The sequence below is a fragment of the Hyperoodon ampullatus genome, assembly GCF_949752795.1.
Source record: "Hyperoodon ampullatus genome assembly, chromosome: 3".
Lineage (NCBI taxonomy): Eukaryota > Metazoa > Chordata > Mammalia > Artiodactyla > Ziphiidae > Hyperoodon > Hyperoodon ampullatus.
In genome coordinates this window covers 14,704,166-14,718,120 of record NC_136916.1, presented here as the reverse complement: position 1 = coordinate 14,718,120, position 13,955 = coordinate 14,704,166, and the positions used below count along the sequence as shown (strand labels likewise).

The 13,955-nt window shown below is 38.5% G+C and overlaps 1 protein-coding gene across 2 annotated transcripts in view; it reads right to left on the bottom strand.

Annotated features, from left to right (window-relative positions):
* Nucleotides 1-13,955, bottom strand: part of NEBL (nebulette) — a gene marked incomplete at its 3' end in the record, with an annotated part of 349,160 nt that overhangs the window by 23,796 nt on the left and 311,409 nt on the right. The window contains exons 19-25 of one of the 2 annotated variants that reach the window (XM_079700817.1): nucleotides 11,189-11,281; nucleotides 8,341-8,433; nucleotides 6,734-6,826; nucleotides 5,332-5,424; nucleotides 3,749-3,853; nucleotides 2,600-2,771; nucleotides 1,371-1,463 (exon numbers count right to left, since the gene is read on the bottom strand). In XM_079700817.1, coding sequence (XP_079556943.1) covers nucleotides 1,371-1,463; nucleotides 2,600-2,771; nucleotides 3,749-3,853; nucleotides 5,332-5,424; nucleotides 6,734-6,826; nucleotides 8,341-8,433; nucleotides 11,189-11,281 — 742 coding nt within the window. The remainder of the gene's footprint in view (nucleotides 1-1,370; nucleotides 1,464-2,599; nucleotides 2,772-3,748; nucleotides 3,854-5,331; nucleotides 5,425-6,733; nucleotides 6,827-8,340; nucleotides 8,434-11,188; nucleotides 11,282-13,955) is intronic. The other variant, XM_079700816.1, reaches the window with a different exon arrangement.

Below are 13,955 nucleotides of genomic sequence, written 5' to 3'. Positions count from 1 at the left end.
TTGTTACCTCACTGCAGCACGAAAAGCTAGGGTAAATCTCGGATATTTCTGATTTGTCATCTCCCAGACCTGTACCAAAAGTACTGCTCGAATGAGATCGAGACCGTTGTCTCCTATAATGATTCGCCTTTTCTATATTGGAGGGAAAATATTCATACTTGTGATTAAGTGACTTGAAGAACAAAGGAAACAAAAAATTACTTAAAAATTTAACAAGGAAGAAAAATAATCCCTTATTAAATTACAATCCAAAAGCTCAGGTCTTAGAAATTCTAGTCGCCTATTCCCAAACTTCAGCACACATTGCATCAACTATATAAATGACTTAATGATCATTTATACTCATTTTTTGTCTAAATTTTAAAGGAGAGAGGAGGGATGGGAAATTGACAAGAACTAAGAAAACACTGGCAAACTAGTAAACTTCTATCAAACAAAAGGTTTGGTTATAAATAATTCTTTTCAGATATCATTAAGGATACAGCATTTGTTGCCTTTATTTTTAGAAAAGTAAATACAATTTGGCTGATTATATGGATCAAATTAACTATACAAATATTAGAATCCCTACTTTGCCTTGGGCTTTCAATTTTGTTAATGTCAACAATTAAACGTGGAGTTAGAGATCGGGGGCAGAGTAAGACGTAAATGATATATCTATTTATATTTTTAAAATACTTGCGTAACTGTCAAATCTTCGGTTTGCTAAATGTGGTCTGAAAGTCTGAAAAGTCAACCCATGCTATCACTATACCCAAACATCCAAACCATTTGGGTTTTGCTTTTAATTATAAACATGCAGTCTAAGTTAAAAGTCAAATAAACTTCCTAGGTAAACTACAAATTTTGCATTTTCTAAAAACTCAGAGGTAAATTTTAAGGAGACTTGAAAATCTATTTTAAGACATTTATGATACTATATAGAAAATCTCCCCACTGTTTTACATAGAATTCTTTAAATTAGTCTTTAAATTAAAGAACTATACCTTTAAAATGTTGTGTTTTTCAGGAAACAAATCTCCTTTATGTCTTAGCAGTTTAGTGCAGTCTAAATGGCTGCATTTGAAAGCCCAGAAAACCTCTAAAATCATATTCACTAATAAAAAGGAGATGTAAGTAAGCTCTAGACACCTTTAAAATAAATCTAAAACAAACTAATCTAGGATATATTGAAAAGCCCTTTTGCAAGTTTTGTTTTCATAAATGATTAACGGTATATTAAATAGCACAGCAACTTTTTCAGTTTTTCAAATCCCAAACTTAAAAATTTACGCTACACAAACGGCACAATGAACCTCCACAGCTCACAGTAGCTTCACTTTGAGGACAAAACCACGTAAATGGGGAGGAACTCAAAATGTAAGCAGTACCAGATAGCATATGTAGACTTCTAGACTGAATATTGTCTTCCAGGGGATCAATGTCGAAGATGGAGCCAGGATCTGTGCGCCAAACTTTGAGGTCTTTTACCCAAGGAAGAAATCAACAAATCAAGAATGAATAAAAAAATAGTCAGCACCCAAGAGAGTCAAGCAAAAGTCTGAAAAGGGGCATATGCAAAAAGCAAGCATGTAATAGGCAAACCCACTGTGCAGCCTACTTCAGAGAACAAAGGGATATTCACACTCACTGGATTTGCTAAGAAAACTTTGTGATCAAATTTAAGTTGCCTGGTTCATTGACCTTCCACGGGGAGCCTGTGCATCATCACCCAACACACGTGCTCGCCAGACAACTCCCCGCATCCCTGAACCCTCACCACTCGTGCTCTCCACACACTGAAACAGGTAAAATGTTGGGTTAAAACTCCTGATTAAGGACATGTGAGTAATTCATAAGAAGCAACTAAAAGGTTTTTGTCTAAGAAAACAAAATAAAAATCAAAAACTTCTCCCCCTACAACAGAAACAAATGTTGAACAAACTGAAAAATTAGTAACTTTCCTTTCTAGCCCTGCCTTAGATTTTAGTATAAGCCTTGCTCTGGCACCATTCAACACTATGTTCCTAAGATTTTTCCAGGCTGACAAGAAGGAACAGCCTTCTTGAGAGGTTCCTTCCTCTCTGATTTGTGAGACTTTCAGACAGCTCTCAATTCTCCCAGTTCAGAGATAATATTAAAAAATATATAAGCTATTCATATTGCGGAAACCATCAGAATCTCTCCGGCATGTCTATTTGCGGTAAAAGGACGTAAATGGGATTACTTCTGTTATGTCACCCATGCAGACAATGTCTGCAGTACAATTATACAGTACGTAAGCTAAAGGGAAACAAAAACATGGCTCATCCTTCATTATCACCCATGTCTGATATTTGGGCTTCTTCTTTGCATAACAAGTAGGAACACTCTTAAGACCAGAAGGTTATTAAAGACAGAGAACGTCCAACAACAGAAAATGGATTTGCAATGATACCTGGCAAAGGCCATGAATCCCATCCAACATGGCGCAAACAATATTACCTGTGGTCCACTTTCACCTGGGCACCACCTCAAGCATTTGAGGAGGAGTCCAAAGAATAAGGAAGCGAATTTTAAAGCCAGGGCAAGCACGATCTTTTTGACTGTGCAGACTTGCCAAGCAGGCCCGTCAGCTTACCAACGATGATTCCAGGTCTCCTGTCCATCTCCACGATGTGAGGATGGACACCTTTATAGGCGGCATCGCTGACAACCTGGGTGTTCTTCCTCACTCGCTCTGTCACAGGGTCATCCACAACAGGAGTAAAGCCCCTCCCCTTTGTCTTTTCAAAATCTTCATGATATTTCACCTGAAAAAGGGAAAAATCGTATTAACTCAAACTGAAATTTCCTGATTGTTACACAACTCACAAAATTTTGATATAACGACAGTTGTCACTGTACCAGCTGCATCGAGATTATTTTCTACATAGATGTATCTTTTCCAATTATTCCAAAAATAATGTCTGAAACTTCAGTTTCCTAGCATCAGAAATCAAGCTGACATTTTCACAATGTTTTTCATCATTACGGTTAGCAGCTCTTTTAATATACAAACCTGTATATCAGTAAGAAGTGTTAAAAAGATACATTTTAAAAATCCTGGTTACTTCCTAAAACGAACTCACTTAGGTATAAATTAATATCCTCTCTCTTAAACTTTAGTATGCAATAAAATGATAAGGTATTTCTACACCATTATTCAAGAAAGCCATATTATTTAAAATTAGATTGAGAGTTACAAATAATTATATATATATATTTTTGTATATAATTACAAAAACATATATATATTTCAAAACATATGTTTTTCATGTTCTGAAATTGGATTAGGGTGATGGTTGTTCAACTCTGTAAATTATACTAGAAACCATTGAACTGTATACTTTAAATGGGTGAACTTTATGGTATATAAAATATATCTCATGAAACTGTTTTTAAAAAATACATATTTTTATATTCTTTAAACATGTAAACACACCACAATCAACCTTAAAATTAATTGAAAAGAAGTCCAACCAAATATCTTTCATAAAGTACATTTACAGTAGTCACGTTAGAAATAAAAACACACCCAAAAAATCACTGAGAAAAATTATTTTATTAGACTGAATATTTTCATTACATTTCAGTGTGATTAGAAAGCTCCCCCCAAAGGACGGGCCCATCAGCCTTTCCATGCTTTGTTAGTTATCCAGATTAATGGTGAACAACGCCATCAGTGCATTGGGTGGTGCCATTCCTTAGTATGTTTTAGTCACAGATGGAGGACCTGGTTGGACCCTACCATTGAAATATGATTTTGAGCTTCTTTGACATGTCTGAGACCAGGTGTATCTAAAATCAGACTTGGTCTACCTTTCATCTGTCTCTGGTCCTGGGTATATTTTACCTGCAAAGTAAATAGTAGAATATACTTAAAAATAAGACAATTATAATTGAAAAAAATTACATAACTTTTTCAAGCTTCCCAAGTGAGTGAAACATATACAACGTATCGTGAATTACTTCCCAGATAACTTGTTTGGTGAATTACATTTCGTTCTAGAATAACAATCTAAAATTTTACTCTCGATGGTCTCCTTTAAAGGCTGCAGCCAAGATGACCTAAATCTCTCCACCAACTGAAAACAAATGTGTGAGTGACCAACATCCACTAACAAGGTGTCAGTAAAAGTGGTTATCACACCTAAACAGGGAAAATCCAAAGCTAGATGGAACCTAAATTTATTTTTCCATTTCTCTATTTCCCCATTTCCCACCATAACACTGGAAGAATGCATACGGAACATCCCTTTATTTCCTTTTATTTGCCCACTGCAGAGGACAAGAATCAATAAGTAACAAATTTAGGTTCCCTCTAAGCAGCCACCACTTAAAGGTAGTTTACGTTGAATACAATCAGCATCTCTGGACAGAAATACCACTAGAGAGCTGTGCATTGTAAAACCTAAATGCTGATTCCTAGGCATAAAGATCTTTTTGACATCTGACCATCAGAACACTGCTACTTGTGAAGCTGATTATGTGTAAGATTAGGATACCAATTATTGCAGACCTGAGGGCATATGTGCATTCAGAACGGAAGCCCTGGTATTTCCTAAGAGAAAGCACACTCCCCGAATAAGACACCGATGTGCACCGAGGGACTTTAATGAGTAACTGAATTCTGTGTTAAATATATTTAAAGATTTTTTTTCCCTCTAAATCCTTACTTTGGAGTAATGAGTCATTTCTTATTTTGTTTTGCAGAGAGGATTTAACAATCCACATTCAATGGAATACATCTGCAAAATAACAATTGTTTAACTTACACATCAAAGACTTTACTACTCTCAAAGACACTGGCTAAAATAACATGAATCATTGTTTAAATGAACATAATACAGTTTAAAACAAAACTTTAAATGTAAGTGTTGGTCACATCTGGAAATATCAACAAAGAGTTGCAGGATAGGGCTTCCCTGGTGGCGCAGTGGTTGAGAGTCTGCCTGCCGATGCAGGGGACACGAGTTCGTGCCCCGGTCCGGGAAGATCCCACATGCCGCGGAGCGGCTGGGCCCGTGAGCCATGGCCGCTGAGCCTGCGCGTCCGGAGCCTGTGCTCCTCAACGGGAGAGGCCACAACAGTGAGAGGCCCGCGTACCGCAAAAAAAAAAAAAAAAAAAAAAAAAAAAGAGTTGCAGGATAATATAAAGTTAGACAGTGGCAGCTTTTGGAAGTCATCTGAAATAATGCATGTACTTATTGCATATAAGACAAAGGTTTCTTGGAAATCGATTTTATTTTCACAAGGAGAAAACAGGTCTGCAAGTAAATAATATAAAGGACGTGTCCTTTGCAATAGCCCCAAGTGAACAAAACAACTTGCCGAACTTATATTTTCTTGATTCTTCTTTACTCTTTCCATTTCAGGAGTTATACTTAAAGCCGTGGCTCTTCCCAGCTGACCTTTATAATAAACCTGTCATTTCAGAAAACAAAAAGAAGAGCACTGTGAATCAATTCACCTAAATAAGAGTCTCATAGTACTTATTTTAAAGAGCTAGCCAAGGAAAGGAAGCTATGAAAAAAAAAAAAAAAGGATGCTATCAGAGGTTTAGTCATATTTAAAACGCTTGCATCTTAAATCATTCTATTTTAATTCATCCCATAGCAGTGAACCTCTGTGAATGAAATCACTATTAATGTACTCATTACATGGGCATACCGTCGGTAAAGCTGCAATAAGCATTTTATCACAAAGGAGTATGATATGGAATGTCTTCATGGATATTACTTTAAGGTACTCTTACCTATACAGAATGCTGCTATACTGTTATGGCTTTAGTAATTAACTGTGGCAGAACTTTTGCCAGGATGCCTAAGTAGTAACCACAGTCATCCATGAGGCCAGCATTCTTCCCACTGCTCCATCCCTCCCTTCTCCAGAATCATGTTCCCTTTTGAGAGTAACAGAGTTACATCAACTGTGACTCTGAATACACTGGGAAAAAGTGAGCATCTACTTCTCCAAAATATAGTTGTCAGGGAAAGTGCCAAACAAGAAACTGCCTTTCCTTTATAATCTGGTCAAAAGGACTTTAAAGGCTTGAAGAATAAAAGATTTCTTTGAATCTAACAGATTTCCAAATTTCCTCTTCCAAAGAACCCAATTTATATGTTAATGACTGCAAAAAAGGATCCTCTCAGGGAACTGCATCCACGGATTACATAACAGAAAGGAGTCAGAGCAGGCCAGGAGTTGGTGTCTGAGTAAAAAGTGACAGCCCCTCAACAAGTGCCCTCCAAGTGGACCCGTCCCACGTGACCTATTCAGCCAGGCACATTTTACAATTTTCCCCCAGCATCATCCAAAAATAAAGTGACAACAGCTGGGAGTGGGAGATAGGGCTGGAAAGGCTACAGAACAAGAATATGTATATATATGTAGGAAAGGGACTGGGAAAGCGTATTTGTAGGGCCAAGATGCCTGAAGCTGCCACTGTAAGCCTTTGGGGCACCACAGAAACCACAAGCATGAAGGAAGACCAGATAAGAGGGATGCACAGTAACCTGCAAACAAAAATCACGCTGTAGTCACTGGGAACTCTAGCAGGGAATGCCTGGCTGGACCCACAATACCTAAGACCCTGAAACCTTTCCAATAAATTGGCAGTCAATTGAGAGCAGAGTATCAACTCAAGGTCATGAAAACTTTGTAAACACGATGCCTTCATTGACATGTTGACAATATGTCTGCTCTTGTAAGAAAAAAGTTACTAAGATCACACATTGCTGAGGTTCTTCTGGTTTTCTTTAACCCTCTTCAGCTCCGGTGGATCAGAAATTGCTGTTGCCTGTTTAATCTCTCCTCTGTATTTTACCTATGGAGGATAAATAAGACTTTTAACAAACAGTAGAATGGTCTCCACCCAAATAGCAACAGAGGATGAGCCTCAAGATTAACCCTAAGTTTTAAACATTTTTTTCCACAGTAGATGCGTGTCAACCTTTCAGTTCAAATGCACCTGGATTCTGATTCTTTTAACTTAGCAAGCACGAAGTGTTGTTGTGCTTCTTAAAAATGATTTTTAAAATAAATATATTGCTGTTCAATACCAAAACTAATTGCAAATGCCACAACTAAATGTAATGGAAATATAAGGGGGAAACATTGTAATGAAATCATTACAAGAGAACTATAGTGAAGTAGCCATGGCAGCCTGGGAAGCTGGCTTTACTCCCATTCTGACCCTGGAGCCTCCACCTTCAAAAGAAGCTGCAGGTCCCTCACTCCTACCATCATCAGGGATCTTGTAAGGATAAAGCAGTCATCAGCCTGAACTCAGTCTTAAATTTTAAAGTCTCTCAAAATTACCCGTTTTAGAAGAAGGTTACTGTTTATAATGGTAAAAGTTCCATAAAAGGGTGAAAGAATGGGAAAAATAACTATTGGGGGACACATCTGAAAGAGATTTCTGAATTCAGGAAGGCCTGGGTTCAAATCCCAGTCCTGCTGTCACAAACCATGGGTTCCCAGCATGTTCTCTAACTCCTCAAGCCTTAGTTTCCCACACCTACAAACCAGGGGAGTAAATCGTGCCAACCTCACGGATTTATATAAAGCATTTAGCACAGGGTCCACATTAGAGGGACCTCATGATTCTTAACTACCATTGCTTTATTAGCAATAGATTGCTGACTGATTGGATAAGGTTTTCTGTTTTATTTATAAGGTTCCCTGCCCTGACATTATGTCTTAGAACCCCAGTCAAGCCAGGTCTTCTTTTGCCTTATGCCAATAGACAATTTGTTTTCTCAGATTGACAACAGACCCACGATACTACTCTTTAAATCTGCATGTGGTTTTAGAGATTTACCAACTATGAGGTCTTATCCATCTTTGTGTACCAGTGACCAGGCTAATGCCTGGCACGTTGCCTAATGAAGATTTCTTGAATAAACAAGCAGGACTGAAGGATAGCAAGACAGTCCCCAATTTCCTGGACTCACATGAGAGGTCTACTGTCCCAGGCCCTCAATATGTGACTGTGGAAAAGGAGCAGCCAAGATGTAGAGGGTCTAATGCTTTTCAGAAGGCGTTGTAAAGAATGAAAATATATACTGTTTGGGCTTCCCCGGTGGCGCAGTGGTTGAGAGTCCGCCTGCCGATGCAGGGGACGCGGGTTCGTGCCCCGGTCCGGGAAGATCCCACATGCCGCAGAGCGGCTGGGCCCGTGAGCCATGGCCGCTGAGCCTGCGCGTCCGGAGCCTGTGCTCCGCAATGGGAGAGGCCACAACAGTGAGAGGCCCGCGTACCGGAAAAAAAAAAAAAAATATATATATATATATATATATACTGTTTGGTAAAATATAAGAAGAAACAGAAACAACTTGCCGTGCTCAGCTGCTCCTGGTTTTTCCTCACTCTCTCTATCTCTGGCGTCGTGCTCACTGGAGTTGCTGTGTAACATTGCTCTTTGTACTGGAGCTGAGGGACAAGCGCAAAACAGTGTGGGATTATGGGAAGGAAGTGTGAGCTAGCACACTGCAACTGACTAAAAGAAACGTTACACAGTGACAGAGCATTCATTAGCTAAAATCTTCATTAGGATTTTATAGTGAAATATGCTTTGCTAAAAGACTTCGTCATCACAGTGATCCCAGATCTAAGCTTTTTCTTGCCCAAATGTTTTGAATTCTACCTTGGGTTGTTATTCTTCAAACTGCATAATTTAGTGGTGGCCTCTCTGAGTTCGATCTTATCAGCAATGATAAATGATCCCTTCTGTGAGCTCACAGCACTAAAGCACCATTACCAGATGACCATTTTATATTTAAAAATTAAAATTCTGCACTCTTATCATTAGAAACGAGGGTTATGCCAGTCCTATGCCTGCACCTCACTGAGTGGCTGTCACTGTGTAAAGAAACCCTGAACCTCAAAGTTTCCTCCTCTACCAAGTTCCAACATTAGAAGCCCATGCTCTGGCTAGCATTATGGAGATATTTCTGACTGACTGCATCGAGGTGCTCTTTCTTAGCTGGGGGATCAGACCCAACGTTTGTGGTCAGCTTTCCTGGCAATTCCACAACACCCCAGGAAACAAATGAGGATCCAACACAGAGAGATAGAATGGCATGTCCATCAAATGAATTTCTGACAGGTAAAAGGAAAACTAGAGGTTAAAAAAATCCCATTATAAGGAACTCCACAGGGACAGTATTAATGATTTTTTGCAGTTTAAATTTAGTGTTAGAGAATTTTTTTTTTGTAAGACATCACAAGGCCTACAGGGCCTGCAGATAAAATGGACTTGAGATGTACACCCTCAGCAGTGCATGTGCAAGTGAACAGATATTTGATAAGCCTGGAAAATAAATGAAAAAGGGTCAGGTCCCTGCCAGTGTGATTTCTTTCTCTGTGCCGTGGTATGCAGTTTGAGAGTTTAGGCAGATTCTGTGTCGGATAACTGCCTGAAGAGAGGAAAGGTCCAGTGTAATCTCTACTGATGGCAGGATACAAAGAAAGATTACTCTGGGCTGAGTTCAGAGGAGAAAAAATTGTTGAACAGCATTACTGATGTTGAGAAACTGTTGTAGCCAATTTCTAGTGGATATAAGTTTGGGGACATGAATTTGATATGGAGACTCTTCATGTATTGCATTCATCCACTCACAAACATGCTGAGTGCTTTACAGGCAATATCTCACTTAATATTCTAGTCTCTGTTTCATAGATGAGGAAACTGAGGCTTGGAGAGGGGTTGGTAGCTTATGAAGGTTATACAACAGGTAGGGTCTGAAGCTGGGGATCAAACCAACAGTCCAGGGCCCACGTTCTTCTCCACTACTCCAGTGTTATCCAAACTTCCACCATGTACACACCACTTCCCATATGACATGCCAGATATCACCTGTGCTGTGATTTATAGTATTTTCTTATTAACTCATTATTATTTTCAAATAGTTATTTTAAGGGAGTGTTATGTTTCTATGATAAATTGAAAACTAGTAACCCTTCTTTTAGAAAAAGGGACACATTATGACAATCTCTAGGCCATACTGAGTGAAGTAAGTCAGACAGAGAAAGACAAATATCATATGATATCACTTATTGTGGAATCTAAAAAAATGGTACAAATGAACCTATTTACAAAACAGAAATAGAGTCACAGATGTAGAAAACAAACTTATGGTTACCAAAGGGGAAATGGGGGAGGGATAAACTGGGAGATGGGGATTGACGTATACACACGACTATATATAGAATAGATAACTAATAAGGACCTACTGTATACCACAGGGAACTCTACTCAATATCTGTAATGACCTATATGGGAATAGAATCTGAAAATGAGTGGATATATGCATTTGTATAACTGATTCACTTTGCTGTACAGCAGAAACTAACACAACATTGTAAATTAACTATACTCCAACATAAAATAATTTTTAAAAAAAGGACACATTAAAACAATTTAATCCCTAAGTCAAGGCCAGAGCATCAGCAGCCACCGTGTGCATCTGAATCACCATGTCGGGGCACTGGCACTGCCAACAGCCTCCTCACAGCCTGAATTATAATTTCTCTCTCCACCACCTTTCTCCTGCCATCTTCCACCCCAAGTACCCATCACACTAAACCTTCCCCTCTTTGAACAGATCTTGGATCCTGAACACATTCAGTTTGCACTGCCAGGAGGGCCCTTTCTCATGAAATCCACCCCAAACTTTTATCAATTCCTCAAGATCTAACTCAAATGTTACTCTTTCTCCAAGGGTTTTCCTCTCTCTCACTGACATAGCCTTCCTTCTCTGCATTTCCCCAGCACTTTGAAAACAGTATTATTACTAAATATTAAATGAGATATTGCATGTAGAGAACTAAAAAGCATAGTAAACACTCAGTAAATATTAATTATTGTTATAGCACTTAATGCACTATTTTTATTTATTGCCACAGCTGTTTCTCCTAGAGACCCTGAGAATACACACAGCCCCTAAGACCTTAACCTCATCTCTGAATGCCCCCAAGGACAAGAACAGAGTAGGCATTCAATACCATGTTCTTTAATAAGCAAATACACATGCTTGGTGTAATGTTACCCCAACATAAATATGTGTGAAATCTTATCTCCACCTTTCAGGAACTGGCCCTCCTACAATGGTAGTCATCGTAGTGGGACTTCACCCATACAAGTGTCATGCCCACAGAAACAATACTTAAAGGAATATGATCACACATTGCTGATGTTCTTCTGGTTTTCTTTAACTCTCTTGATCTCTGGTGGATCAGAAATGGCTGTACCATGGTTCATCTCTTCCTTGTATTTTACCTGCATGAGTTATTTTTTAAAATGTAAGTTTTATTCAACACAAGTCTTAAAAATTAGTTAAGAATTCTTCATTTGTAACTACTGCATAGTTGAATTTTTAATTCCAATATTAATTTTCCTTCAGTGGGAACACAAATTTTTATTTCATCTGGTGCTTTCAGGACTCCTTTATCCTGAAGTACAAAGAAACCCATATCTATTCACCTATCCATCACTGAAGAGGTTTTTTAATTAAAATAAACATATATTGCTTGTGAAAATAAATTTTATCATCAGGCAGATGCACCAAAATCCTTGGAAATTGTCTTAATATAATAACTTATTATTTTCTATTATTTCTTATTATTTTCTATTTGAAAAGCAGTTTCTATTTATTAACATGTTAATTGAAATTCACCACGTATTTAAAGGCAAAAGTCAAACTGAGTTAGTTAAACTGGAAACGCTGCGTATCTGACCGAGAGTACCCAAATGATCCAGAATAAGAAAAAAATAAAAGAAGAGAAAGGGGAAGGTGGAGGGAAATGTACTACAAGCAGAGGCCACTGAGTGCTGATCGCTATAGATGGGCCAGTGGCAGAAAGTCAGGAAGTGTCTTCTACCCACACAATCATGTTATGTGAAGCCCGCCTATATCCCGGCATTTGCTTCAATCAAAAGCTCCTCGTTCAAGTCTATTTAGAGGAAGATCAACCAGACAAATGATAATGCCAACACACAGTTACGCCTGGGACAAGCTCTTTAAATTTATGAAATGATTAGTGATGCTATCATATCAGGTGGTATTTTAATATGTGTAAAATTCATGGAAGATTGGATTCGAGAAAAAGGACACACACATATATGTACGGAAACATAGGTTAGACTTAAGAGGCATATGTTGAAATTTAGCCAAGACTAAGATCTACGTAAAACATCTTTCAGAAATCATTCGGTAATGTTTAAAATGATTAAAGCTGAAATCCACACCGACAGTCATAAAGAAACGATACCCAAATATCTTTGTTATCATCTATATCTTCACATCTGTACATTTAATATGAAATATGAGTAATAACGTCAATATTAGGCCAGATCCAAAACAGTTAAATGGAGAGTACATTGAGACAGACTACCTCTAACTAAGATTCAAAAGGAGTTCTTAACAGAGAAAGCTAATAGCCAAAAGACTTTTACTCTGGAGGTGCAAAATGTCGAGATCTTTAAATGTTAAAGAATCCTATCTTGGTTTGACAGATCTAGCTAATCTTGAAAGGGCAACTTTCCATTTGAATACTAAGCAGGAGTTTAGCGCCCAACCTCATAGAGATACAGAACTACTATTGTTTGCTAGAAGGAGCAGTGGGATGCTGGGAGACGAAATGATAGACTGTACTACTTTCTGTGATTTTCCTCGGGTGAGAAGCTAAACATGATTAAAGATGAACATTTTTGTTTTTCATACGACTCCAAACTAATCAAAATGGCACAGTCATTTCACTGTAGGCAATAGAATTGCACAGTACAGAACATTTATAACATTATATACCCCAGTACATTGATGGGTACATTTCAAATATTATCATTTGGAAGTGAAGGAAACGACCATTTTACATTTCTCAGCCGAACGAATTTCTCCACCAGACTCTAGTGTCGCCTGACACAGGCTCTCGCCGTGGCGGATCGGAATCCTCATCGTCAGGTCCTCCTCCTTATGCTTTCCTCAGGGGATAGCTTCATTCATGCTACAGGGATGTTAGTGCACTAGGATTCTGCAGATTTTTTGTAAGTTCATTTTGAAGTCTGTTTACCACAGCACTACCTTGTCTCTCTTACTCTGCCTCCACAAATGCCAGTGCACACATATTCTAAGATGCCAGGTAACCATCAGAGTTCCTGACAGAGGAGTTTAATCAAGGCATTTCTACTTGGATGACTTCAAGAAAACTCTGCCTCTAAGGGTGAAGGTGAAGAGAAAGGTCAGGCAAGGGCACTCGAGGAAAGAACCCTACTGAGTTCCTCAGCAAGAAGCTAAATACAGTAGGCCCTCCACTTCCTCAGTGTGAAACCGTGGATATGGAGGGCCAACAGTAAGGCAGCTGAGCATCTGCAGATTTTGGTATGAATGTGTATGAGTGTCTGTGAGTGTGGGTTGGTGGGGCTCCTGGAACCAACGCCCGTGGATACCAAGGAATGACTGTATAACAACTATTTCCAAATACGCCTATTGGTAAGGATAGCAATTATCCGTTGTAAAGGTCAAGCACTGAATGAAGAAGTTTTTAATCCATAACATTAAACACCTCCTCTACCCTTCCCCCAAACTCAAAGGGAACTGGGGGTGGGGAGGCAGGTAATTTATTTTACAAAATTATAGTGAAGGTGTGTGCTTTCCTTTGCTGGAAATTGGAAGAAGCAGAAGGCGAACGGGGCCTCTTTGAAACCTTCTCTTAAGCCACCAAATGAATGTTCTAGGGCCTTTAATCATTCTGTCAGGGTAAAATTTCTTTCCTCCAAGTTGTGGAAAGGTATTGAAATTTATCCTTTCTCTGAAAAATTTAATACAGTTAAAATTCTGTTCAAAAGGGTGAAATCTAATCCTAGATTTCATTACTGTACTATTAAAGTGATCTCTCTCTTATGCACTATGATATATCAAGATGAAATACTGCTTTAGGTTCAAGGGAAACAAGGC